Source organism: Desmodus rotundus, chromosome 1 (genome assembly GCF_022682495.2).
Source record: "Desmodus rotundus isolate HL8 chromosome 1, HLdesRot8A.1, whole genome shotgun sequence".
Classification (NCBI taxonomy): domain Eukaryota; kingdom Metazoa; phylum Chordata; class Mammalia; order Chiroptera; family Phyllostomidae; genus Desmodus; species Desmodus rotundus.
Genome location: NC_071387.1, coordinates 1,411,561 through 1,434,470, shown reverse-complemented (window position 1 = coordinate 1,434,470; position 22,910 = coordinate 1,411,561). Strand labels below are relative to the sequence as shown.

Here is a 22,910-nt window from a genome sequence, read left to right as displayed (position 1 = left end):
ATGCCTGTGGCAGGGTCTGTGCCTTCCTGCCCTGCTCCACGGTGACCTCATGCAAGCGGCTTCACCTCTCTGTGCCTGAGTTTCCCGTTTTGCACCTGTCTCTCAGGGCGGAGGTGGGTGAGGTCATGTGGGGACAAAGCGTGGCCCCTGGGGCCCCGTGTGTATCGGGTGCTGGGGGTGTGAGCTTGGGGGCGGGAGGCGGTCCTGTGTACCTTTTCTGAGTGAGGAAGACAGGGGGCCACCGGGCCGGCAGGCTGCCCACTCAGCCGGGCAGGACCTCCGTGTCTCCTCCGCAGGGCGGGGTGGTCCCTGGCAGTGTCCCCGGCAGTGTCCCCAATCAGTAGGTTGGCCCCCGGGGCCTGATGGCTCAGGCCCTGCCCTGCCGCAGACGGCCAGGACGCCCACCGGGGCCCGTGCAGCTCAACGACGGTGACGGTGACAGTGAGCAGCGCCTGGGAATGGGCAGCCGGGCCGGAGCCTGGGTCCTTCCGCCAGTAGGACTGCGGCCTCATTGTGCCTGAGGGGGTGACGGCTGGGCTGAGGGGGCAGACTGCCGTGCCCAGCACAGTGGCCTGGGCAGGAGCCTTCCCCGTGTGTGTGGGCCCGTGTGTCCCCGTCCCCAAAGACCAACAGGCCTGTGTGCCTCAGTTTCCCAGAGGCTGGCCTGGGACGACCTGCAGCTGGGGGCATCGGTTCTGGGAGGTTAGGGGCCCAAGTGGCTGCGGAGCAAGGCCAGACTGGGCCCCAAAAGGAAGCCTGGCCTTGCCGGCTGCCAGTGTGGTTGGGAGCTGTGTAATTAACTCTAAAAATGGGAGGCTGAGGAAGAATTAAAATAAATGCTTAGTGGAAATGAGAGACGAGTGATGAGCAAAAAATAGCGGAGCCGGGCTGGCAGCTGCCGCGTCCTGGGGGCGGCAGGGGGACGGGGGTCGGGGGACTGAGCCGGCAGGGATGAGGGTTCGGCCGGGTGTGCACCCGCCTCCGCGGTGTGCAGGCTCATATTTGCGTCCCAGAGCCGGGGGGCCTAGGGCAACAGAAACGTACTCTGTCACACTCGGGGGGCCTCAAGTTCGAGGTCACGGTGTTGGCAGGACTGGCCCGCCCTTGGAGCTCTGAGGCCGAGTGTGTCCCGGCCTCTCCCAGCTTCTGGTGGTCCCCTGGCCCCAGCTGCCTGATCGGCTCCGGGGGCTGCTCCCTGAACTCTGCCCCGTCGCCCCGGGGCCTCCTCCCTGTGGGTCCGTGTCTCCGTGCCCCTCGTCTTTGTGATTATTTTTTTTATCGTGATGAAATATATACAGCGTAGGTACAGTGTAGCCTTAACCATTGCAGGTGTGCATCAGGGACACCGAGCGCATCCACGCCGCCGTGTGACAAGCACACTATTGTTTCCGGGACATTTCCATCTTCCCAACGGAAAATTTGTGCCCACTGAACACTAGCCTCCCCCGCCCCCCGCCCCTGGCACTCAGCAGTCCTCTGTCCCTGTGAGGTCCCCTGTCCTCGCTGCCTCGAGTAGGTGGGATCGACAGCCTGTGTCCCTAGTGGACACCGTGTTCTTCGGCGGTGCCTGGTCCTGGGTGATGGGGCCTGGGCGGATGTGAGGTCCATGTGTGGGTGTTCAGTTTACATGGACTCGAACAAAATGAAGGTAGAAATGCAGTTTCTCGTCGGGAGCGGCCACGTTTCGAGCACTCGGTGGGCGTACAGAGAACACTTCCGTCATCCCAGGAAGTCCTCTCGTCACGGCTGCCCTGGGTTCACGGGGAGACGGGACAGCTAACGCAGTGTGTGACCCGGATCGGCTCGGGACACTGGGTCGTGCTGTGTGTACCGGGCGTGCGCTCGGCAGGTGGGGCCACGTGTGGGGTCCACGCTGGTACCGAGATTGGGAAAGGGGTGTCCCTTCCCTTAGGAAATGCGCTCAGATTTGGGTGTGCGGGTGAAGGGGGGTTGTGTCCTCAGTTTATGCCCACGCGTTCAGAAAAAATGATGCTCACAGCACCACTCCCCCCAGACAGAGAGAGAGACAGAGGGAGGGAATAATGTACGACAAAGGAAATGACTCAGTGTCCTCGGTGACTAGCCGGGGAGGCAGACAGGAGGAGTGGCCCAAGGCAGAGGGTACTCCAGGGCCGGGGCACTGCCCGAGGGGGGTGGGCGACCGTGATTCGAGCTCGGCTGGGGTGCGGCTTGCTTCCTGCAGAGCTCCTGGCTCTGGCCGGCCGTCTGTCTGAGCTCCCAGCCGGCAGGCACAGGCTGTCTGCGGCTCTCTTGCAGTCGAGCCGACTGGCTTAGTGAATGGCTGTTGACGAGGGTGACCGGGCCCGGGTTGCTCTTCAGAGGCCTCTGCCTGGTGGACACCCCGGCCGAGCCTGACTGCAGGGCTGAAGGCTCCCACCCTGGGCCTTTGGGGGACGAAATTAACCCGGGGAGGCACTTGGTGCGAGGAAGCCAGGCCTCAGGAGCTGGGCCGCTCCCCGCTGGTCCCGCAAGGACCCAGGGCCGAGTGACCCAGAAGTCTGCGCTCCCACTGCCTCACCTGCTGCCCCACAACTCTTTGCTGGCCCTTCTCATGGGGCTAGAAGCTGGCGACCCTGTTCACCCCCCGCCCCCACGCCTCCTTCCCTGTTTCGTCGCCAAGCCCAGCGCAGGCTGGGGGCCCCGGTGTTGGGGTGCCGGGTGGAGGAGGTGCCTGGGTGCCAACCTGCGAACCCTGGCCTTTGTGTAGCCCCCCCCCTCTGGTGGGCAGGTGCTGCTCCCAGCCCCCCATGGCTTTGGTGGGGTGCTCCCCGGCTGCTGGCTCTGTCACTTGTAAAGTACCTGGGGTTGGTCTGTGTCCAGGAAGGCGGTGCGTGTGTGTCTGTGTGTGCACGTGTGTGCCTGTGCGTGCATGAGTCTGACACATGTGTGCACTCACTCCTGGCTTCCTCAAGGTCAGCTCTGAGTTTTCCGGCCGGGATCGTCCAGGTCAGAATGTGCTGGGTCCCCTTGAACAGGGCGGGAGCACATGGCCATGAGTAGCCGCCCGTGACATCGGGCTGGCGGGGCGGAGAGGGCGCGTCCTTACGGGGCAGGGCCAGCCGGTGTGCACTGCTGCTGGGCCTCACAGCGTAACGGCTTCTCTCCTCTCTCCTTCAGTTCCTGTGTTTGAAGAACATCCGCACCTTCCTTAAAGTCTGCCACGATAAGTTTGGATTACGAAACAGTGAGCTGTTTGACCCCTTTGACCTCTTCGACGTCCGTGACTTTGGGAAGGTGAGTGGCCTGGTCCTCCAGCCTCAGTCAGCCTGTGTCCCCCGGGTGCGGTGGCCGAGGGTTGGCTCCGCGGCAGGCGCTGCCGCACAGAACGGGTGGGGTCGTTGCATCCGCCGTCGGTCCGGCAGGCGCAGGCGGGAGTGTGAGGTGCCGGATCAGGGGCTGGGGCGGCAGGACAGTGGCTCCCTGCTGGGGGCACTCGGGGCGAGGCCAGGAGTTGTGAATCTGGGAGGGTGGAGGGACAGTGGGGCACGGACGAGGACGGAGCCCTTCCCACCGGGGGGCTTGAGTCTTCGGCTCTTCGCAGGAGAACGGGCCGCGCCCCCCCACCCCCACCGCCGCTCCTGCGGGGCTGGCTGAGGTGATGCAGGCCATGCGCGGGGGCCCTGACAGGCATGAGGCCGAGAGCGGCTCATGGCCTGGACCCCTCGGTCCGGGGCAGACAACCCAGAGTCTCCTGTGTTTGCAGAAAGTGTCCCCTGGCAGCTGTCCTGAGAAAGCACAGCAGGCCCTGGGTCACTCCTTTTAAACCCCCGGGACCAGCACTGTGAGGACTTCTTGGAGGCTGGGCTGCTGGCCAGGCCCATTCCCAGACGAGCCGAGGGGCGAGTCTGCACCTGCCGATGGGACTTGGAGGAGAGATTCTCGCCTGGTTTACGTGAGGACCATCATCAGGGGCCGGGTGCCTGGGGAGGGGCTCTGCGGATGTGTCACTTCCGAAGTGAAAGAAGGGGGTTGAATTTGCAGTGACAGGTGCTGCGAGGCCAGTGCTTGGAGAACCCATGTCTGAAGGGCCCCAGGGCGTCAGATCGGCAGCCCCGGCTGGGGCTTTCCCACAAGCCACCTGGGCCCAACCGAGTCTTCCCGCACCCTGCAATGCCCTGGAGGCGAGACTCTGGGACATACGGACGGACGAGCGAGTCTCCGTGTGCGATCGCCCAGGTCTTAGTTCTCTGTCTCCTTCTTAGAGGGCTCAGCCCGGCTCCCCCGGTGGCCCTGCCCGGGACTCAGAGGCCGCCATGCCGCCCTCTGCCCAGGGCGCAGCTGCTGAAGCTCGAACGGAGCCACGTGGCTTCCTCCCCCGGAGTGGCTCCTCAGTTCCCACGGACTTGCTTTCGGGCGGGGTGGGGGTGGGGATGGGAACCGCGCTGCTGTCTTCTCCTGCGCACGCTGGTGTCGGGGTCGGGGACGGGGACGGTCCTTCAGAGCACAGAATGTGCACACACATGCACTGTTTACAGCCGGAGAGACACCCTTACACACGCACCGTCACACACACACAGACCCACAGCGTCACACACCGCCACACACCACACACACACACGCTGCCACGCACTGTTGCACCTAGACACACTGTCGCACACTGTTGCACGCACACTCAGGCCATGCTTGGTCCCAGCTCTGCTGTCAGGCTGGTCGGCCCTGCCCAGGTGACTCAGTTTCTCTAAGTTCTGCTTGTGAAGTGCTGGTAAGAAGCCCCCTCCAAAGCCTGCGGAGCAGGAAGGCAGGCCCGGTGCACTGTGGCCAGCTCAGCACCTGGTGCGCGCCCCACTGGCCCGCCCTCGTCCTCCCAGCCGCCTCCTGGTTCTGTGTGCTGGCTGCCTGGCTGGGGCTGGGCCACCTGGGGCTGTGCGGGCGCCGTGGATGTGTCGTCCACACCGCCCTGCCGTCCTGCCCGACCTTGTCCCCCTGGCTGCTCACCCATGCACCGGCCCCCTCCCCTGGGGGTTCGCCCGGCTGCTGCGCCTGGGGCTAGGGCCACCCTGCTGACTGCCACTGGCGGGGGGAGGGGCGAGGTGCTGGGACCCGCTCTCCCTGAGGGGGGCCACTGTCCGGGGCCTGTGCTGCTTAGCGAGTCCCTCTGATGTCCAGGGATGGGACACCTGGGACAAGAGAACGCAAGCCAAGCCCAGCTCTCTCTGGCGCTCCGGCCAGTGCTGCCTGCGCCTCATCAGGCGAGGGGCTGGGCGCTTCGGAGGCGGGGGAGGGGGGGATAGGCCAGCTACAGCCAGGGCTGGGCTCCGGCCTCCCGGTCCTCCCAGCTCGGTGACGATGAGGCGCAGGTCTGGTGTCGCAGTTCCCTCTGGGCACAGAGACCAAAGGTCCCGTTCATCTCTTCAGGGACATGGTTTCCCTTGGGCCCAGCTCTGTCTTTGCCCCCCAGGAGCCCAGCCCCATAGTGGCCGTGAAGATGGGACTGCTTGCTCTGCTCGGCCCGGAGCCGCCGCTGGCGCTGACGCGTGGCGGGAGTCCCGGCTGGGGGACAGGCAGCGTCTTTGGGTCCATCCTGGTCTCCTGGGTGGGTGAGGCCCGAGGGGAAGACGCTCGACTCCGGGGGCTGAGCTGGGACCTATGGGGCCGTGCCCCTCGCCACAGTGGGGGCCTATTTCCGGTGGGGTCCGCCGCTGCTCCCAGATGCCCCTGCCTGGCGGCTCTGTGTCGGGGACCTGCCTGGTCACTCGGCTCCCACTCGCCTCCGTTTCTGGCAGAAGGAACAACCCGAGGGGAAGGCGGCTCTGTCTGCTGTCTGAGTCGAAGAGCGGACAGCAGACACCCTCAAATGAACGGGGTTAACGCTCTTGTTTATTACTCATTAAAACGTTTTCGGAGGCTCGGATCTTCTGAAGCAGTGAGGCCGGGCCGCCAGCAAGGCTGGGGCAACCAGCGGACCGCTGATTTATTAATTGAGTGCAAAGTGGCTGGGCAGCCAGTTCACCAGAGGGCGGAGAGCTCTGCCCACCCTCCAGCCCACTGCCTGCCCGCCCTCTTCCTCTGGCCCCCGGCAGCGCTCATGTGGGCGGGCTCCACGCCGTGTGCTGGGCTCCTGACGTCCACGAGCCTCGCCATCCCGTCAGGGGCCTCAGGAAGGAAGGAAGGAAACCCCGGCCCTCAGAGAAGGCACGTCCCCTCGTGTCCCCGGTGACAGTGCAAGTGAGGCGTTTAGTCGGGTCTGGCCGGCGGCCGAGGCCCACTCCTGTTCCCCCGAGCCCCCGCCCCCGCCCAGCGAGGCTGCCGTTGGCAGGCACAGGGCATGGTCCGCGTGCGGTTCTGCCATGGGCAGGCGGCCGGCATGGAGGCCCTGCCCTCCCGCAGGCTTCCACCCACGGTGTCCCCACTCCGCCGGGACACCGGTGCTTCTAGAAGCTTGGCAAAAGCGGGCCAGTGGAGACATCTTCAGGGCTCAGGACAGAGCGTGACGCAGGGGAGGGGCCGGAGTCAGGACCCAGCAGGCACTGGGCTGGGCTCCTCCCACCAGTGAACTAGGTCTGCTTGGCCTGCCCCTGAGGATGGCGGGAGGGTCCGAGGTGACGGGCTGTATGGCACTGTCACCCCGCCACGCCATTGACTTTCTGAGCCCCTGCATGGAGGGATGTGTGCCCTGGGCTCGGTCCGGTCCGGGAGGAAGGGAGCCGGCAGCGTCGGGGTACTGATCCAATACCCCTCATCTCCGTGCCCGGCCCACACCACTGCACGCTGATTACTAGTCATAGTGCTGTCGCTGTAGCAGGGGGGCTCTGTTCGGTGGCTCAGCCCCCTGGGCAGGGCCCCTGGGAGGTGGCCGCTGGCCACCCAATTCTGAGAGGGGCCGCTGGCCGAGCAGGCAGGTCCTTGTCCCCAGCAAGTGATCGATCGTGCCTGTCTGCTCCTTTCTCACTGACAGTTCATTTTTGGGCTGGGGTTCTCGGGTGCCTGTGGTGGCAGCCACCACATCTGGTGGAGAGGCCTGGGGTGGAGGTGACGGAACAGGAGTGTGTGCCCAGCCTGGCTTCGGCCACCGAGCCTCACGGCTCACCTCTGAGCGCCTCGGTTTCCCTGTCCGTGAGCTGGACGGGGCGCTGGCTGAACGACCCCTTGAGGGCGGCTGCCTCTCTCTCTGGTCCTCGAGGGCTGCATCTCTGGCATTTTCTCTTCCGTGTCTGCTTTACTCTGCGGGTCCCCTGCCGGGGTTGATGAGGAGCTTGAATTTTCCGGACTGTCTGCCTGCCTGTATCCACAGTTAAGTAAATTTTAATTGGCAAATTGTTTCTCCCCAAGACCAGAGGCACTAATTGTTTCTATTGAAGCCTGACAATTTGCTGTCCCCTTGCAAAAAAAGCTGAATGAGACTAAGGAGGTGAGAAGAAAGAGTATCAAAGTGTAAAAAAAATAATTGTAACAAAGTGTCTTTTCCTGGAGGCCTGGAGGCCCTTCTCAAGAATTCTGGGACTTCCAGAGGCACCAGGGGTCTGCGGCCAGTCAGCCCCTGGTGGGGGCCAGCCTCTCTGAAGCACAGGCTGGTAGCCGTGACCTTGCCCGGAAGGGCCCTTCGGCGGTTCCGAAAGCCTTTCCCAGGCCGTCAGCCACGAGCGAGCTGCGTACACAGGCAGCTCCCCGCCCTCCCCGAAACTCAGGGCAGGGAGCTGGGGCTGGAGCCCTGGAGTGTTTATCCTGGGCGATCCTTTCTGACTTTCATTAAAAAAATTATTATGATAAAATGGACATAACCCAGTATTTATCAATTTTTAAATCCTCACCTGAGGACATGCTCATTGACTTCAGGGGGGGGGGGTGATGAGAGAGGGAGAGAAATGTCGACGTGAGAGAGATGCGTGGATCGGCTGCCTCTCGAATATGCCCTGACCGGGGCCTGAACTTGCGACCTTTCGGTTCCCGGGACAGCGCTCTGACCAACTGAGCCACCGGCCAGGGCTGGTCCTTGCCGCTCTACCGTTGGTCAGAGTGTGTGGAGTTCATTGTCATTCAACGTATTCGAAGATGTGCAGCCAAACTTTCCATCCCTCCCCCAGCCCCCGGCCCGGGCGGCCAGCAGTCTGTTTTCTGTGTCTGTGCCTCCGTCTGTCCTGGGCAGTCTGCGTAAGTGGGGTCACAGCACAGGTGGCCTTTGGTGACGGCGTCTGGCCCTGAGCGGGACCTGCTCCAGGTCCATGCAGGCTGCGGCGTGCACCCCTTCCTCTCCAAGGCTGGGTGACGCCCGGGTGCGCGGCCCGCCCGTTCTGTTTCCCTGTCGCCGTGGACGCGCATGGGGCAGCTTCTGCCTTTTGGCCGTTGTACAGTGTTGCTGTGAGTGTGCGTGTGCAAACAGGCTGTGCATGTGGACGTTCGTGCCCGCACTGCTGAGCCCACAGCCCCTCACCTTCCCAGGCCCTGGGCCCCCGAAGCCCGGGGACCCTCACTGTGGAGTTCTGGAAGGAGCACCCGGCTCCGGGTCACGGCAGCTCGGCCCATTCTGTCGTGTTTGCTGACCCGTTGCTGTCAGGAAGGCAGGCCTGCGTGCCATTGCCTGGCCCGAGACACCTGCCGGGGCCGGGCCGGGCTGTGCGCAGGTAACCACTGCTGTAGATGTCATCGGAACCCCCCCACCCCGCCCCCGTGCAGCCCTCGAGGCCGCCCTTCTGTGGAGGCCGGATGTCTCAGCAGGCTGGCTCGGTGGACGTTGCGCCACTCGGTGGTGGGCGCCTATCCTGTCTCAGGGCCCTGCTCCCTGGCAGCTTCACCTCGGAGCTGGTGGAGTGGGCAGGGCCTGTGGGGAGCTCGGGTGGGTGCAGCGTGATGTCAGGGCTGTTCCCCGGGGTGGTCTCCAGGTGAGAAGAGGACCTGGTGTGCGGGGGCCCAGTGAAGGCTGGAGCCGCGCCTACCCGCCTGGGAAGGCCGGGCCCGGGCCTGGGTTGTGGCCCTGTCGGACTCAGTGCCTCCCTGTAACCATGACGGCCGGCAAGAGGCCTCCTGCAAAGGAGGCGTGTGAGCACGGCCCTGGGGCCCCCACCATCGTGGCCCCTCGCTGTGGGGCTCACAGAGGGCGATGACACCTTGGAGTCTGGCCTCACGTGGCCCCGGTCCCGCTTGGGTCTGTGCAGTGCAGGGGGGCCAGGGAAGGCGAGCGCTCTGGGACCCCTTTAGAGGGGTCCTGGAGGACGGGGCTTGGGACACTTTGGTGTTGGCTCAGTGCCACGCAGGGAAGAGGCGCTCAGAGCAGAGCCCCGCTGCAGCGGGAGGGCAGTTGGTGCGGCCGCGGGAGCAGCGGTCAGGGAGGTATGTCCTGCTGTGTCTGGGCCGGTGACCAGGGCCGGGCTCCTTAGCGGGGGACACAGCGTTCCTCCTGGAGGTGCAGTGGTCTGAAGACGCAGCCACCCCCCCAGCCCCCCATCCATCCACCCACCCATTCATTCATTCGACAAAGGCGGTGGAGTGCTCTCTGTGGGCCGGGGGACCGGGTGGTGAGCAGACAGACCCCCCCCCACACACAGCACCCGCTGTGGAGCATGTGAGGGGCAGCGCTGTCTCCCACGCGGCTGGGCCTGGGGGCCGTGGGCCCCAGCTGTGTCCTCCACGGGCCCTCCTGAGTGCCCTTCCCTCCCTCCTTAGTGAGGGTCACCCCTTTTCCAAGATGATGCATGTGACACAACCACATTTATTAGGTAATTAGTTTTCCCATTCTTAATTAATCAAAGACTAATTATGAGTTACATCGCCAATTAGCTTTTCTGGTCCACACCTGATAGCGGCTCACCCACCAACAAAACGGCTGGGAGGAAGTTCTGCGTTGGGTGTGTTCCGTTTGGGTGTGTCCAGGGTGCTTGGCTTCCTTGGGACGGTGGCCTTCAAGGGCTCCTGTTTGGGTAGCTTTCACCGTGCAGGGCACAGCCAACCATCTCTAGGCAGCCTGGGGGGCTGGCGGCGCCTGCCTGCTGGTGGGGAGGCGGCAGAGGGGGCTCCGAGGTGGGCAGGCAGCACCCTGTCCTAGGCCAGCCCGAGGCTTCTCGGTTGGCCGTCAGCTGGGGCGCTCGAGGGCGGCATCTGGAGAGGGACGACCCTCCTCCCATTGGTGGTGTCGGTGTGGCTTGTGCGGAGCTGCGGACCTCGGTGCCCAGGCCTCTGGCTGGGTGAGCAGTCTGGACAGCTGGGCTCTCCAGGCTCCCCTCTCACGGACTTACCCCACAGTAGGGTTTGGGCAGCCCAGTGCCTCGTCCTCTGTGAAGCCGCTTTGGGTTGCTCTAGCCTACAGGGGAGGCACAGGTCCGGGAATGGTGGCCTTAGCAACCTTCTAGCCAGAACTCCAGTTTTGCCGGGAGGTGGGGGGGCACTGAGGCTGACTGAGGACAGGCCTACTTGGTGGCTTCTCCCTCCGGGCCCCCTAAGCCCAGTCACCAGGTGATGGGAGGGCTGAGGACCACCTTCTGGGCTGACTGGGATGCAGCTTTGGCCCCAGCCCGGGACCACAGGTCCCTTCACCTGCTGGAGCTGCTTTCGCCTCTGGGGCTCACAGGTGTGGAGGTGGTGAGGCCTGGCTCCCGCAGGTCGTGGGGTGGGTACACGGTAGCACTTTCGCCCGGAGACGGAGGGTCAGTGGTGTCTCAGTGCCCGGGGAGCAGGGCGGGGCCTCGAGGAAGCACCGAGCACAGAGGGCGGAGGGGGGACCGTCCGGGCCCAGGGACACCAGGAGCCGCTGTCTGTTTGCTGCCCTGAGACCGACACATCCACCTGGCTCCACTTCCGCGCCGTTTCCGGCTCTCGTCCTTTTTGATCTGAGACTGAAATATTTTAGCTGGTGGCAAAAATGGCTTGGTGGCCTTTCTCCCTCCCCACACGAGAGGAATGTTCAAGAAGAATCCGGTGCTGGCTGAGGGCCGCCTTTGACCCGGGAAGTCGGCCGACTGTGCTGGCCGCTGGGGACAGCAGGGTCCTGGGCTGGGAGTCTGGGTTCCAGGAACGCCCTAACCCGGGCTGGACGGCCCCGGCGGGGGTGCCAGGAGGCAGCTCCTCGGTGCCACACAGACCTGCAGTCCTGGAGCCTCGGGCTGTGACCTCCCAGCCCCTCTGGGCCCTCCCGCTCTGCAGCCGGGAGCCCGTGTCCTGTTGGCACCAGCCTCACGGGTCGGCGCTGAGAGCTGGGCAGGGCTGGCCACGTGCACAGCGCCGCTTCGCCACAAACGCAGGGACGTGGCATCGAGGGAGGCTGGCGAGGGGGTGCTGGGCCGTCCAGCCGCTCACCAGGGGGGCGCAGCCCGGCCGGGGTGACAGGCCAGACGAGGACACCAGGGTCTGGAGAGAGGATGGTGCGGCTGTCGGCCCTGGGAGGCTGGGGCTCCCGGGGGCCGGGACTGGACGGAGCCGGGAGGCCGGGTTTGGTTCTGCTTCTGTGTTTACCAGGGGGGCGGCCTTGGCGAGGCGCCGTCCCTCGCCGAGGACCTCCCTCAGCTCACCTGCTCAGTGGGCATCGAAACCGCACCGGCCTGGCAGAGCCGCTTCGTCCTGACAGCAGGTGCCGGAGGAGGGCGCCCTCTGGAGGCCGGGTGTCTGGCCTGGGTTCCGGGGTGCTCCCTGGTGAAGGAGGGCCGGGCGGCTGCTGGGTGGGGCTTGGACTGGCCCCCAGAAGCACTTGGAACCCGAAATAAGGCACTTAAACGGGAGACTCTGCCGGCTTTGTCTTTCCGCCCAGCCACGCCCCGCTCCCTTCTGTTTAAAGGGGTTTCTGGCCGCGCTGGTGCGCCTCCATTTCGTTTCCGATGGGTTGGCTCCCTATTAACTTAACCGGAGAAAATCGCCCGCGGTGACTTTCAAGTGGAAAGGAGAAATGTCCTCGTACGGTGGGCATGTCATTAGGAAAAGCAAATTAAATCATCTTTAATGGTGTTAGAGGCTCAGTCACTTTGGAAAATGGAGTCGGTGAAGCAGGGAAATGAGAAATTGCTGACGCCCTTCGGCAGGAGGTCGGGGAGGGGCGTCGAGGAGCACTTGTGGGCGCAGCAATGGGCCCGGACGGGCGGGGGTCTCGGCGGCCGAGGCGGTGTGGGCGGGCAGCAGTACAGCAACTCTCTGCCACAGCCCGGTCTCTGCCGTCGGGCTTCCACAGACCGACAGTGTGCCCCCAAATCCACGCGCTGGCCCCTGAGCCCCAGTGTGACGGTCGCAGAGGTGAGGTTTGGGTACCATTCGGTCACGAGGCTGGAGCTTCATGAGGGGGGGTCCGTGACTTTATAAAGCGACCGAAGAGAGTCCCCTCGCCCCTTCGATAGGGGAGGACGCCTCTCTGTGAGGCAGGATGCTCGCCAGACACTGAGTCCGCCAGCACCCTGATCTCGGACGCCCAGCTTCCAGAGTGTGAGGAATAACCATTTGTTGGTGAATCACCCCGTCTCCAGCACCTTGTTACCGCAACTCAGAGGGACTAATACAGGGTCCCCCAGCCTTTCCTGCTTCCAGTGTTGTCTTGCTGCAGTCTTTTGGGTTCTGTTCTGGGAGGGGGGGAGGCAGGAGGAACTCAGCCCTTCAGCAAAGGCCTGACCTGGGCAGAGGTGCCCCCTCACTGTGCCTCGGTTTCCTCATCCATCACAGGGGTGGAAGCCAGGCACAGCCACGGTCTGGGTTGACTCGAGGGGAACAGACATGTCCCTCTGCGTGGTCGTTCTGGTGATTTCGGAGGGACCAGTATTGGCTCTGAGTTGCTGAAGGCACTTTGGAGGTTGTATGTCATCGGTTTACTGAAAAGGGTGGCTCTGTCTTTCGTGAACATATAGAGCCTGGCGAGCAAAAGAGAAAGAAACGGGTTTTCTGTCTCTCTCATGGTAGGTCATAAAACGTGCATCTTGACCCTCCACCATTAGAGAGTCGTTCCTTTGACCGAAGCGTTTTCCTGTTGATGCAGGTAACCCATCAGGCTTTATCACTCACTTCTCCGTGCTGAGGGGTCTGTCCGACTCGCTCCTGATAATGGGTTCTGGTCGGGATGGAGAAGGAACTGGGGCCCCTCGCAGGGAAGAGAGGGGCCGAGTCCAGATTCCAGGCTGGCCCACCACCGGCCCCTGGTGGGAGGGACGGTCTGGGGCCAGCTTGGCTTGGTGAGCAGAGCAGAGACTTTGGTGAGTGTAGGCAGGGTGGGGGCCGTGGGCACAGGCCCCGAGAGAGCAGCAGCCTCCTCCTCCTTATGAATCCTTCATGAGCCCCGACTTTGCGGCAGCCCCGAAGCGCGGGGCTGCTTTGTGAGGGCCTCAGGTAATCCTCGCGTGTGATGGATGGCACGCCGAGGTTCCGGTGGTGGAGTGACCGGCTCTGGCACAATGTGCTGTTGGGGAGCCCGGCATCGGCACCCAGGCCACCTCCTGTCCTCCCCCTCCCGACCTGCCCCGTGTCCACACGCGGAGACTCTTCCTGACCGCTGTTAGTTAGCACGGCCCCTCCTCCCTCTCCCGCTTCTCCCTCCTTGTCTCTCTCCCTCGGGCCACCGAGGCTCCCCCCAACCACTGTGCCATCTCAAGGGGCCAGGCTCCCTGTGAAAAGCCGCTCGGTTTCCAGCAGGGCCACTCTGCCGGCCCGGATCCCAGCCCCGGCGCAGTGAGCGGGCGCGTGTCCCGGCCGGTCCCAGGTGCGCGGTGCCCGCCTCGCCCGGCCTTTGTCTGCGCCCACCACCCTGCCCTCCCACGAACGAGGTGTCTCCCCAGGAGGGAACTTCCCAGATGAATCGCTGTCAGTTGGCATACAGCACGAGTCACCGGCTCTGCGGCAATTCATCTTGTGCCTTTATTTTGCCTTATCTGCACCGACCACGCTCAGCTCCGTGCTCTCTCAGCCTCCCCCGCAGAGCAGGCGGCAGCCGGTTAGGAGCAGAGAGGCGCCTGTGGGAGACTCCCTGTCCTCTGTCTCCGGTGGGCTGGCTGTGGCCTGTGCTGGCCTCCTGCCAGGCCTCGGGAGGAAAGACGCGGGCGCGCACCCGTTGTGCACCCGCACACACATGTGTGTATGTGTTCACACGTGTGTTTCTGTGTGTAAGTTTGTGCACATGTGCATGCGCATGTGTGCTGGCAAACACACGTGTTTGTGGCGCATGTTGGTGCACACGTGTGTTGGTGCACACATGTATTTGTGCATGCCCATGTTTGTGCGCACACATGTGTGCTTGCGCGCACGCGCCTGTGTTTGTCCAGATGTCCAGAATCTGGGCGTCTTGGTGGGCTCAGCTGTCTGCTGTGTCCTCTGGACCCCGCGGAGCCCTGCACAGCCGCCACCCTCCCTGGGGGTCTCCCCCGAGACCCTCCTCTGGACGCCTGCTCTCTGCCCTCCCCTCCTGCTCAGAAGCCTCCTGGGCGTCACCTGTGGAGGGAGTGGGGCCTTGGTCCTGGCTCCTCCTCCAGTTGTGCAGGACAGAACTCGGCTGTCCCTCCCTGTGTCCCCCCCCGTGTCCCTCTGCTGTCCCTCACTGCCCCTTGCAGGCCCACGTGGCCCATCGGCAGACCCTGCTTGGCTGCCACGACCTGTCTTGGCCCCAGCAAACGTGTGGCTGATGGTCACAACCTGGGGACCAGGTGTGGCACCGTCTCTTCAACAGAGACCCTCGAGCCGAAAGGTCCGTGGGCTGAGGCCAGGGACCCCGAATTACCTAAACCAACTGCCGCCCGCCCGACCGGCATGGCTCAGTGGGCCGAGCGTTGTCTGGGTTGCCGCTTAGATTCCCAGTCAGGGCACAAGCCTAGACTGCGGGTTCGGTGCCCTGCTGGGGGGCGCACAAGAGGCAACCAATCGATGCTTCTCTCCCTCCCTTTCTCTCTCCCTTCCCCATCTCTAGAAACAAATAAAATCTTTAGCCCTGGCTGGTGTGGCTCAGTGCATTGAGTGCCTGCATGCAAAGCAAAGGGTCACTGGTTCGATTCCCAGTGAGGGCACATGCCTGGGTTGTTGCCCAGGTCCCCAGTAGGGGGCGTGCGAGAGGCAAACACACATTGATGTTCTTCTCCCTCTGTTTCTCACTCCCCGTTCCCTCTCTAAAAATAAATAAATAAATCTTTAACAAAAATAACATCTTTAAATCAACCACTGCTCGCCACTTCCCCTGCTGGTGGCCACACCTGGGCTACTTCCGTCTTCTCCTGTCTGTTCTCTCTGCTGCTGTCCCCCCACCCCTCCCCCATCCCACCCCTGCCAGCATTAAAAAAAAAAAATACAGTTTATTTATTTTTAGAGAGGGAGTGTAACATTGATTGGTTGCCTCTCACACATGTGCCCTAACTGGGAATTGAACCAGCGACCTTTCAGTCCACAGGCCAGTGATCAGTCCATCCGCTCAGCCACACCATCCAGGGCCCCAGCAGCTTTTCACACAGCACCCAAAGTCACCTCTCCAGAGGTAGCCTGCCTGTGCCCTCCTGTCGGTCCCCTCTGCCTCCCCCCAGCTCCTCCATCAGGCTGGGCTGCGATCCCCCAGGACCTTGGCACTTGCCTGGACTGCACCCTCCCTCCTTCAGGGCCCTGCCCACCCCTCTCTAGCCACACCCTCTCCGTCCAGTCAGTTTCTTCAGAATGGTGCTGCCCTCCTTATTTAATTTAGTTACTTTAAAAAGCACGTTTATTGGTTTTGGACAGAGAGGAAGGGAGTAAGACAAACCGATCGGTTGTCTCCCATACGTGCTCCGACCGGGGACTGAACCTGAAACCTAGGTGTGTGCCCTGACCGGGAATTGGATCCCCGCCTTCTGGTGCACGGGAGGACGCTCCAACCACCTGAGCCACCGACCAGGGTGGCGACCGCTGTGTGGCCCCGAGGGCAGGGGGTCTGTCTCTTGTCCATCTGCAGACCCCAGGAGCGAGCGGGGCCCCGCCCGTAAACCTCTAGAATGAGTGAGTGCACGGGGGACAGGAAGAGGCTTCTGGAGACGGCCTCAGGTGTCCCGTCTTCCTCCCCAAGCACACGCATGGGCACGCGTCCTTGGGGGGCCCGGCTCTCTGGAGCACAGTCGGTGGAGGAGGGGTGTCTCCCGCGCTCTCCCTGGGAGTGGGAAGCGCAGCAGGGCCTCGCCCCGACGTCTGCTTCGGGCGCGGGAGTGAGGGTCGGGGGGGGGGGGGGGGGGGGACGTCCATCTGCCGCGCGGAAGGCTGTGCGAGTGCCCCGCTGGGGAGCCTTCCGGGTCCCCTCACGGGGTTCAGAGGGCCTGGGGTCCTCGGAGGGGCCCTGCTGGGACCGCGTCCCCTCATCAGTGACCACTGGGTGAACTAGTGGCAGCCGCACACTGCACAGGCCCTGCCTGCGAACGCGGCTCTCTGCGCGGGGCCCAGCTCAGCGGCCTGCGGGGTCAGCCCGGGTCTCACCCGCCTCAGCGCTGTCACCTGGAACGGCAGTGCTGGGGTCTCCCTCCTCCCTGGGCTCTGCGACAGGCCGGCGAGAGGCACGGGCGGCGCTCCTGGAATCGAGGCCTGGTGCATCTGCCCATCCATGCGCTGGCCCCCGTCGGAACTCAGGCGGTTTGTGGCCACGGGCCGGAGTGGCGCGTGGCCTCTCCCAGGAATCGGGACCTGCCGTGCCAGCTGGTCTGCGGCCTGACCCCGCCGGGGGCGTATCTGCATTGGGCCGGGCACATCTCGAGGTCTGGTTTCCTGCAAGCCCCTCTGCCGCCCGCAGGGTGGGCGCTGGTGCACTCCCACGCGGCTGGCTGTGGGAGAGACACGTCCTGGCTCAAACCCCAGGACCCCACCGGAGGGCGGGAGCGTGGAAAAGGAGGCCGATCGCCGCTGCTGTTGGTGTGAGTCGGGTTGAGGTTCGAAAGGGAAGATTTGGGGTCACTCTCTGCTTTTCTGAGCTCTCCGAGGCGCTCAGCTCTCTGAGGAGTCGTCCCCGCAGAACAAAGCTGTGGAGGCCAAGAGCCCCCGTGGGATCGGAGGCCTGGCTCCGGGCGCTGCGCTGCTGGGGCTGGGGTGCGACCCAGGCAGGAGGAGACGCACAGCGCGGGCTGGTGCCGCCCTTTGCCCGGTGAGAGGGCTGTGCGTCTCGGCCAGCGCGGTTTTCTAGGCTTGTATAGGGGTAGACGCAACAGTGGGACTTCAGTTAAGTGTCGCTACTGTACTCACGTCTTTAAAAACACACTGTAAATGCCCTGGTCAGTGTGGCTCCGGGGGTTGGGGCGTCTTCCCCAAACCGAAAGGTCGCGGGTTGATTCCCAGTCAGGGCGCAGGCCTGGGTTGTGGGTTTGGTCCCTGGCGGGGTACGTATGAGAGGCAGCCGATCAATGTTTCTCTCTCTCTCCCTCCCTCCCTTCCTCTCTCTACGACCCGTGAGCGTGTCCTCGGGTGAGAATGTACAAAGTATTTAAAAGTGTCACTGTAAAATTACCCTCTTCCGCCCACAACCCACAAAATGTGTTTGTCACCCTTGTGCTCCGCCTTCAAGCTCAGGTCCGTGCGGTGCGTGCGCCCCCCAGGACTCCTCCCTTGGGGTGGATGCTCGCAGGGCTTGGTGACTCGGGAGCCTTGGTGGGGACGGGTGCACGAGGGCCCTCTTTTCCGGGGGTGCTGTGGGGGACGGGCCCCCTGACGTGCAGTGTGTACGGGGCTGCCCACTCAGTGCTCGTTTCCTCAGGGCCACTGGGTGCTGGGCCCTGGGCCCAACCCGGGGTCCCAGGGGGCAGGCAGGCAGGCTCGGCTGCGCCCACAGAGAGTCCAGAGGGGAGCGAGTCCCGGTGTGGCTGGGAAGGGGCGTGGAGCCAGTGGGGCCGGCGGGTCTGCAGGGGCAGGGCGTCGAGGGGTGCTCTGCGGTGCCCACCGGTGCTCTGTGCTGTCTCCCCGGAGGCAGTCGGCACACACGAGGTGGCTGTGTGGGAGCGAGGCCCTGGCCCCCCACTCTGTCCGAGTCTCCGCTTAGGCCCAGCTCCCTGGCCCTGTTGCCCAGGGCGGCCGTCACAGAGCTCCTGACAGGCACAGTCCCTGGGCCGGAATCTGAGGGCAGGTCGGCGGTTGGTCCAGCTGGGGCTGCTCCCCTGTGTGTGGATGGCATCTTCTCCCTGTGTCCCCACGCCTTCCCTCTGGGCCACGTCCCTGTGGTCAGTTGCTGTGCAGACTGGACTCTGGGGGTGGGACCCACAGCCACGCCGATCCAGGCCATTAACCAGCTGGCCACGTCCCGCGTGGCCCAGATGGTTTCCTTCCTTCCTTCCTGCTTAAGGAGCTGAGGAGTTTCCGGGGGCCTGGGCTTTGCATCCTCGTGGCCTCAGAGCCCCAGCCCAGCTGGGATTTGCTCCCTGGGTGGCCCCGTCCCCAGCCTGTGTCCTCTGTCCCCGAGACGGCCCCTGGGTGTCTCCATTCTGTGCGTGGAGACCCGGGATGGGAACCCACTCAGGAGGCCCGTCCAGCTGCCCTGTGGCCAGTCCGGCATCGGCGCATGGGAGCCTCCGAGTCTGGCTGTTGTGACGCCAGGACCCACTCGCTGAGTGACCTGGGACCAGGGACTTAATGGCGTCCCCACGTGAATGAGTTTACAGGCTGTGGTGTGAGCCTCCTCAAGAGGGTGTCTGCCTTCGCTCCCCCCACGGCCTCCCGCCCAGGTTTCCAAAATAAAGAGGCCGGTTTAAGTGCGAGGGTACGTCCCAGCTCACAGCCGCGTGCCTCTGCCTGTGAGCCTTGCCTGCACACCGGGCGGCCCCACGGCCTCTCCTGCAGCTGCCTGAGCAACCCCAGCCGGGCTCTTGCCTGCCCACCCGCCCCCCTGGGGTCCCACAGCTTCCCTTACCCCTCCTTCACTGAGCCCCTCCCCCTACTCCCCACTCCCCTGCATGCCTCCCTCTCCTGCCCCCCCCACTGCCCTCCTGAGCACCCCCCACCCCCGCTCCACCTCCGTCGTCAGCCTCCTCTGTTGCCCATTGCGCCCCCATCGTGGGCGAGGTCACTGAGGATTGGACCGCAGAGGTCACGTGTCCAGGGCCCAAGGGGATGGGCTGTGTCACACCATGTTCTCAGGCCACCGTGTCCCCTCCTGCACCTTTCTTTTGCTCCTACTGTGGCCCCTGGTCCGAGAGAACCCGTTCTGGTGTGAGACATCTGCGCTGCGTCCAGAACGTTCTCCCCAGGCGGGAGGTCGAGCAGCCCTCCTTTGGCCTTAGGGCTGCCTGGACCGAGCCTGCAGGTGCAGCCCCCCGGGGAAGTCTGGGGGAGCGGGGCAGGCAAGTCTCCGCTCTAGGCTCTTGGAGGGCGGCCGGCAGGCTCAGGCTGTCCCCCTGGAAGAACCACCTCCTGTCCTGCCACTGTCCCTTCTTCCCTCTGCTGAACTCCACTGTTCAGAAAACGCCTACGCGGACGTGAAGAGCTCTGAGTATCTTTGTACGTTGGGTATAAGATGCCCAGTCCTTGCTGGCTGGGGAAGCCGATGGCCGGCACTGGGTGGCAATGGCGGCTGCTGTGACGGGAGATCCTGTAAAAGCTGCTAAACGGGCTGGACGCTTCTCCCTCCAGGGCAGAAGTCCAGGCAGCGCCACAGTGCCTGCAGCTCGGACTTCAAACACACCCTCACCCTGCTATCCCGAGTGTAGCCCCCTCACGGCACAGGATGGCCGCTCAGCTTCTGCCATCACACCCACACTCCATACATCAGGGAAGGAAAAGGAGGGGCAGCACTTTCCTTTCAAGATCAGGGCCTTCCTCCCAGCCCTCTCCTCCTTACCCGCTCGTGGACCGACACGGGTCCAAGGCCTGGCTTTGCTGCAGGTGAGGATGGGGATGGGGCCTTTGGCCGGGCCACCTGTGCCCTTCTGAGACTCATCTCCCACGGGAGATGGAGAGGGACCTGGGGGTGCGGGTGAGGGGTGGTGGCAGCTAGAAGTGTTTGCCACACATGGGCACAGTTAACCTCCTATTCTTTCCCGGATTGGGGTTTTTTCTCTTTCTTTTTTTTTTTTTCCCTAAGATTTTATTTATTTATTTTAGACAGAGGGGAAGGAAGGGAGAAAGAGAAACATCAATGTGTGGTCGCCTCTCACACGCCCCGGCTGGGCACCTGGCCCACAACCCAGGCATGTGCCCTGACTGAGAATCGAACCAGTGACCCTTTGGTTCTCAGGCTGGTGTTCAGTTCACTGAGCCACACCAGCCAGGGGTTTCTCTGCTTTTTTTTGAACAGAAGAAACCTGGTCAGGAGCTGGGGAACCTTGGTGTGTCCACCCTGCTGGGCTTGTTGCAAGTGTTACTCAGCGAGTGTCAGCAGCCAGGCCGGGGTGGGCGCCGTGTTTGTTACCGATGGGGAGCCCGAGAGCGCCGTCCTGCCGCATTAAGTGCACTCACCAGGCTGTGCCGCCGCCGCCGCCTGTCACAGGGGAGCCAGGTTTCACTCGGGGCTGTGGCAGCAGCCTCATCAGAGAGACTGAGATGAGACAGCAGGTGGGGGTTCCAGCAAAACCGCCTGAGCAGGATTCTCGCGGAAGCCAGGTCCGGTGTGGGGGTGTCAGACGTCCCCTGGGGGAGGTGGGGGGTGAGGAAGCCCGTGAACATTCAGGGTGTCTCCCGGAGCCCCAGGATGGGACCCCACAGCACGCTCCTCCTGTGTCAGGTGAGACCCTGAGGCGTCGAGGGGTGAGCAGCCCGTGGGCGGCACTTCCAACACCTTCCTCGTTCAGTCGGGCAGAGGGGTGGTCGCCCCCGAGGTGGGGCAGCAGCGAGAAGCTGCTTGCTCTCCGCGTGCTTGTCCATCCCCCTGCTTCCAGGGTCCAGCCGCCTTCCCTCCCGCCTGCATGCCGGGGCCTGTCCTAGACGGGGCTGGGGGCCCCCTTTGCGCAGATGCCCTGGAGAAGCGGAGGCAGTGGGGGTGCTCTGTCACCTCGACCGACACCCAGGGTGACCTGAGCAGTTGCTGCCCCCAGCCTTGTGCCCCCGTCTTTCAGCGCACCTCCCCCAGCTCACGGGGACACAGCTGGAGAGTCGGGCCAGGCTAGAAGGCGGTCATGGGCATGCCCTGGTCACTGTGCCCGCTGCCCGAGTCCGCCGTTCTGTTCCTGCCATCCGGGGTCCTCTTGGTGTCTTCAGAAAGGGCGAGTGGACTCTCAGGGTCCTTTCTGGAGGTGGGGGGGGGGTATGAGGCTGGCGGGGGGTCCGATGGGGCAGGGGGCTGCTGGCTGGTAGTCACTGTTTTTAGAGAGGTGGGGTCCTAGGACCCAGCTGGCTCCCTGCGCCCAGCTGCCCACCTCTCTGAAAACCTGGCTTCTTGGAGGCACCCCTCCCTGGAAGTGGTGGGTGGGCTGGCTCCTCGCAGCTGAGGCGGCTTTGTTCCCGTCAGAGTTGTCCCCGCCCTGCCACATCCCTGGGGCGTGTCATTTATGCTTCCAGGCAATTAGTTTCTGCAGGGTGTCCCCGAGGGCTAGTCTGGGTGAAGGGTCACTTCCCACAGAATGGGCCTGGCAGGTGGCCCCGCCCTGCCCTCACCCCAAAGGAGGGCACAGGGTGGGGGGACCTCACAGTCCCAGGGCCGTGCAGGCAGCTGGCTCTGTCCTCTGAGTGGGCCTGAACCCTCGAGGACCCCTAAGGATACCCTCCCACCAGGAAGAACCAGCGCCTGCCGTGGTCCCCGGGCCCTCGAGTCCCTGGGACTGCAGCCTTTCATCCCTCTGCGTCACCTGGGAGGGGACGTCCTGCTCTCTGGGTCTGAACAGCAGAGTCGGCCTCTGCATTTTGGAAACCTGACCTCCGGTTTGGGGAAGGACAGGAATTTTGGGGGACCCTCGAACCTAGTGTAAACCTCAGTCAGCTGTGGCAGCCGGAGACCCAGGGACCCTTCACAGGAGCTCCACTCTCAGGGCCCGACCACCTTCCAGGGTCCCCCAGCACCGCCACCCCCCAGGCCAGGCTTCAACAGGGGAGTTTGGGGGACACAGACATTCAGTCCCTGCAAAGCTTTGCCTCTGTCCAGTGGTGGGGGCAAGGCGCAGAAAGGGTGGCCCTGCCTGCGAAGGCGAGGCTGTGGGGTGCCAGTTCCACGTGGGGGGGTGTTGTCTTTATCTCCCAGGTGAGGATAGGAGGCCCCGCCTCGCTCGCCGCTAGCTTCTCGGCTGGGGGCTGGGTGGCCTCCAGACCCAGAGTGGTCCTTCTTAATGCTCAGTCCTGTTGGATCTTTCCAGAAACACGCACCCAACGGTGCGAACGCCTGGCTGGCAGGTAGCCCTGTAACTTGTGTGGCCGCCGCGGTGTGGACGGCTGTCCCTGATCCAGCCTGGGTCCCTCCCGCTCCCCACCCTTGGCGGGCAGCAGCGCACCCACCCCGAGTGGTACAGGGAGCATCCGACATGGAGCGCCGTGCGGAACCGGTGCCCAGCGGCGCCCCTCTCCCCGCCCCCACTGCACCTGTGCAGCCAGGGGGCGCCCTCTCTCCTGTGCCAGCCAACAGCCCGGGGAAAACGCCAGGTGGGAGGCGCTGTGGGCCAGGAGCGGCGCGGAGCTGATCTGGGGACAGAGGCTCACACCCCGGGTGCTCCGGGCTGTTCTCGCAGTCACAGCCGAGCTCCTCGGTCGCCACTGCAGAGGCCAGGGTGCATATTGAGGAATTCGTGCCCTGAGCTGAGATGTGCAGTCTCGGTTCCCCTGGCCGTTCAAATGGCCGTTGGGGTGGGCGGCAAAGGGTTGGGGTCAGGGCTCAGGCTTGGGGTCAGGGCTCAGGGTCAGGGCTCAGGCTTGGGGTCAGAGTTCAGGCTCCCTTCAGGGTCAGTTCACACCAGGGGTTCGGCGGAGCTGTAACTCAGCTAGAGGACAGGTCAGCGGCCGCGAGTGCCCAGGGCCGTCTGTCTCCAGCCCGCGGGGGGGCCGCAGCGTGGCCGTTCTCTGGTGGCTGCCCCCATCCCAGCACCGACCGCCGGCGTCCTGAGGCCGGGACGGGCACACAGAATCCTGTTCCTGCTCCGGCAGCCTTTTCAGGTCTTGGGCGG

At 64.0% G+C, this 22,910-nt stretch overlaps 1 protein-coding gene across 2 annotated transcripts in view; it reads left to right on the top strand.

The window, feature by feature from the left end:
* VAV2 (vav guanine nucleotide exchange factor 2) overlaps positions 1–22,910 on the top strand; it is a 100,727-nt gene that overhangs the window by 24,196 nt on the left and 53,621 nt on the right. For both annotated transcript variants that reach the window (XM_045196800.2, XM_053919034.1), the window contains exon 2: positions 3,139–3,255. In XM_045196800.2, the coding sequence (XP_045052735.1) occupies positions 3,139–3,255 (117 nt within the window). The remainder of the gene's footprint in view (positions 1–3,138; positions 3,256–22,910) is intronic.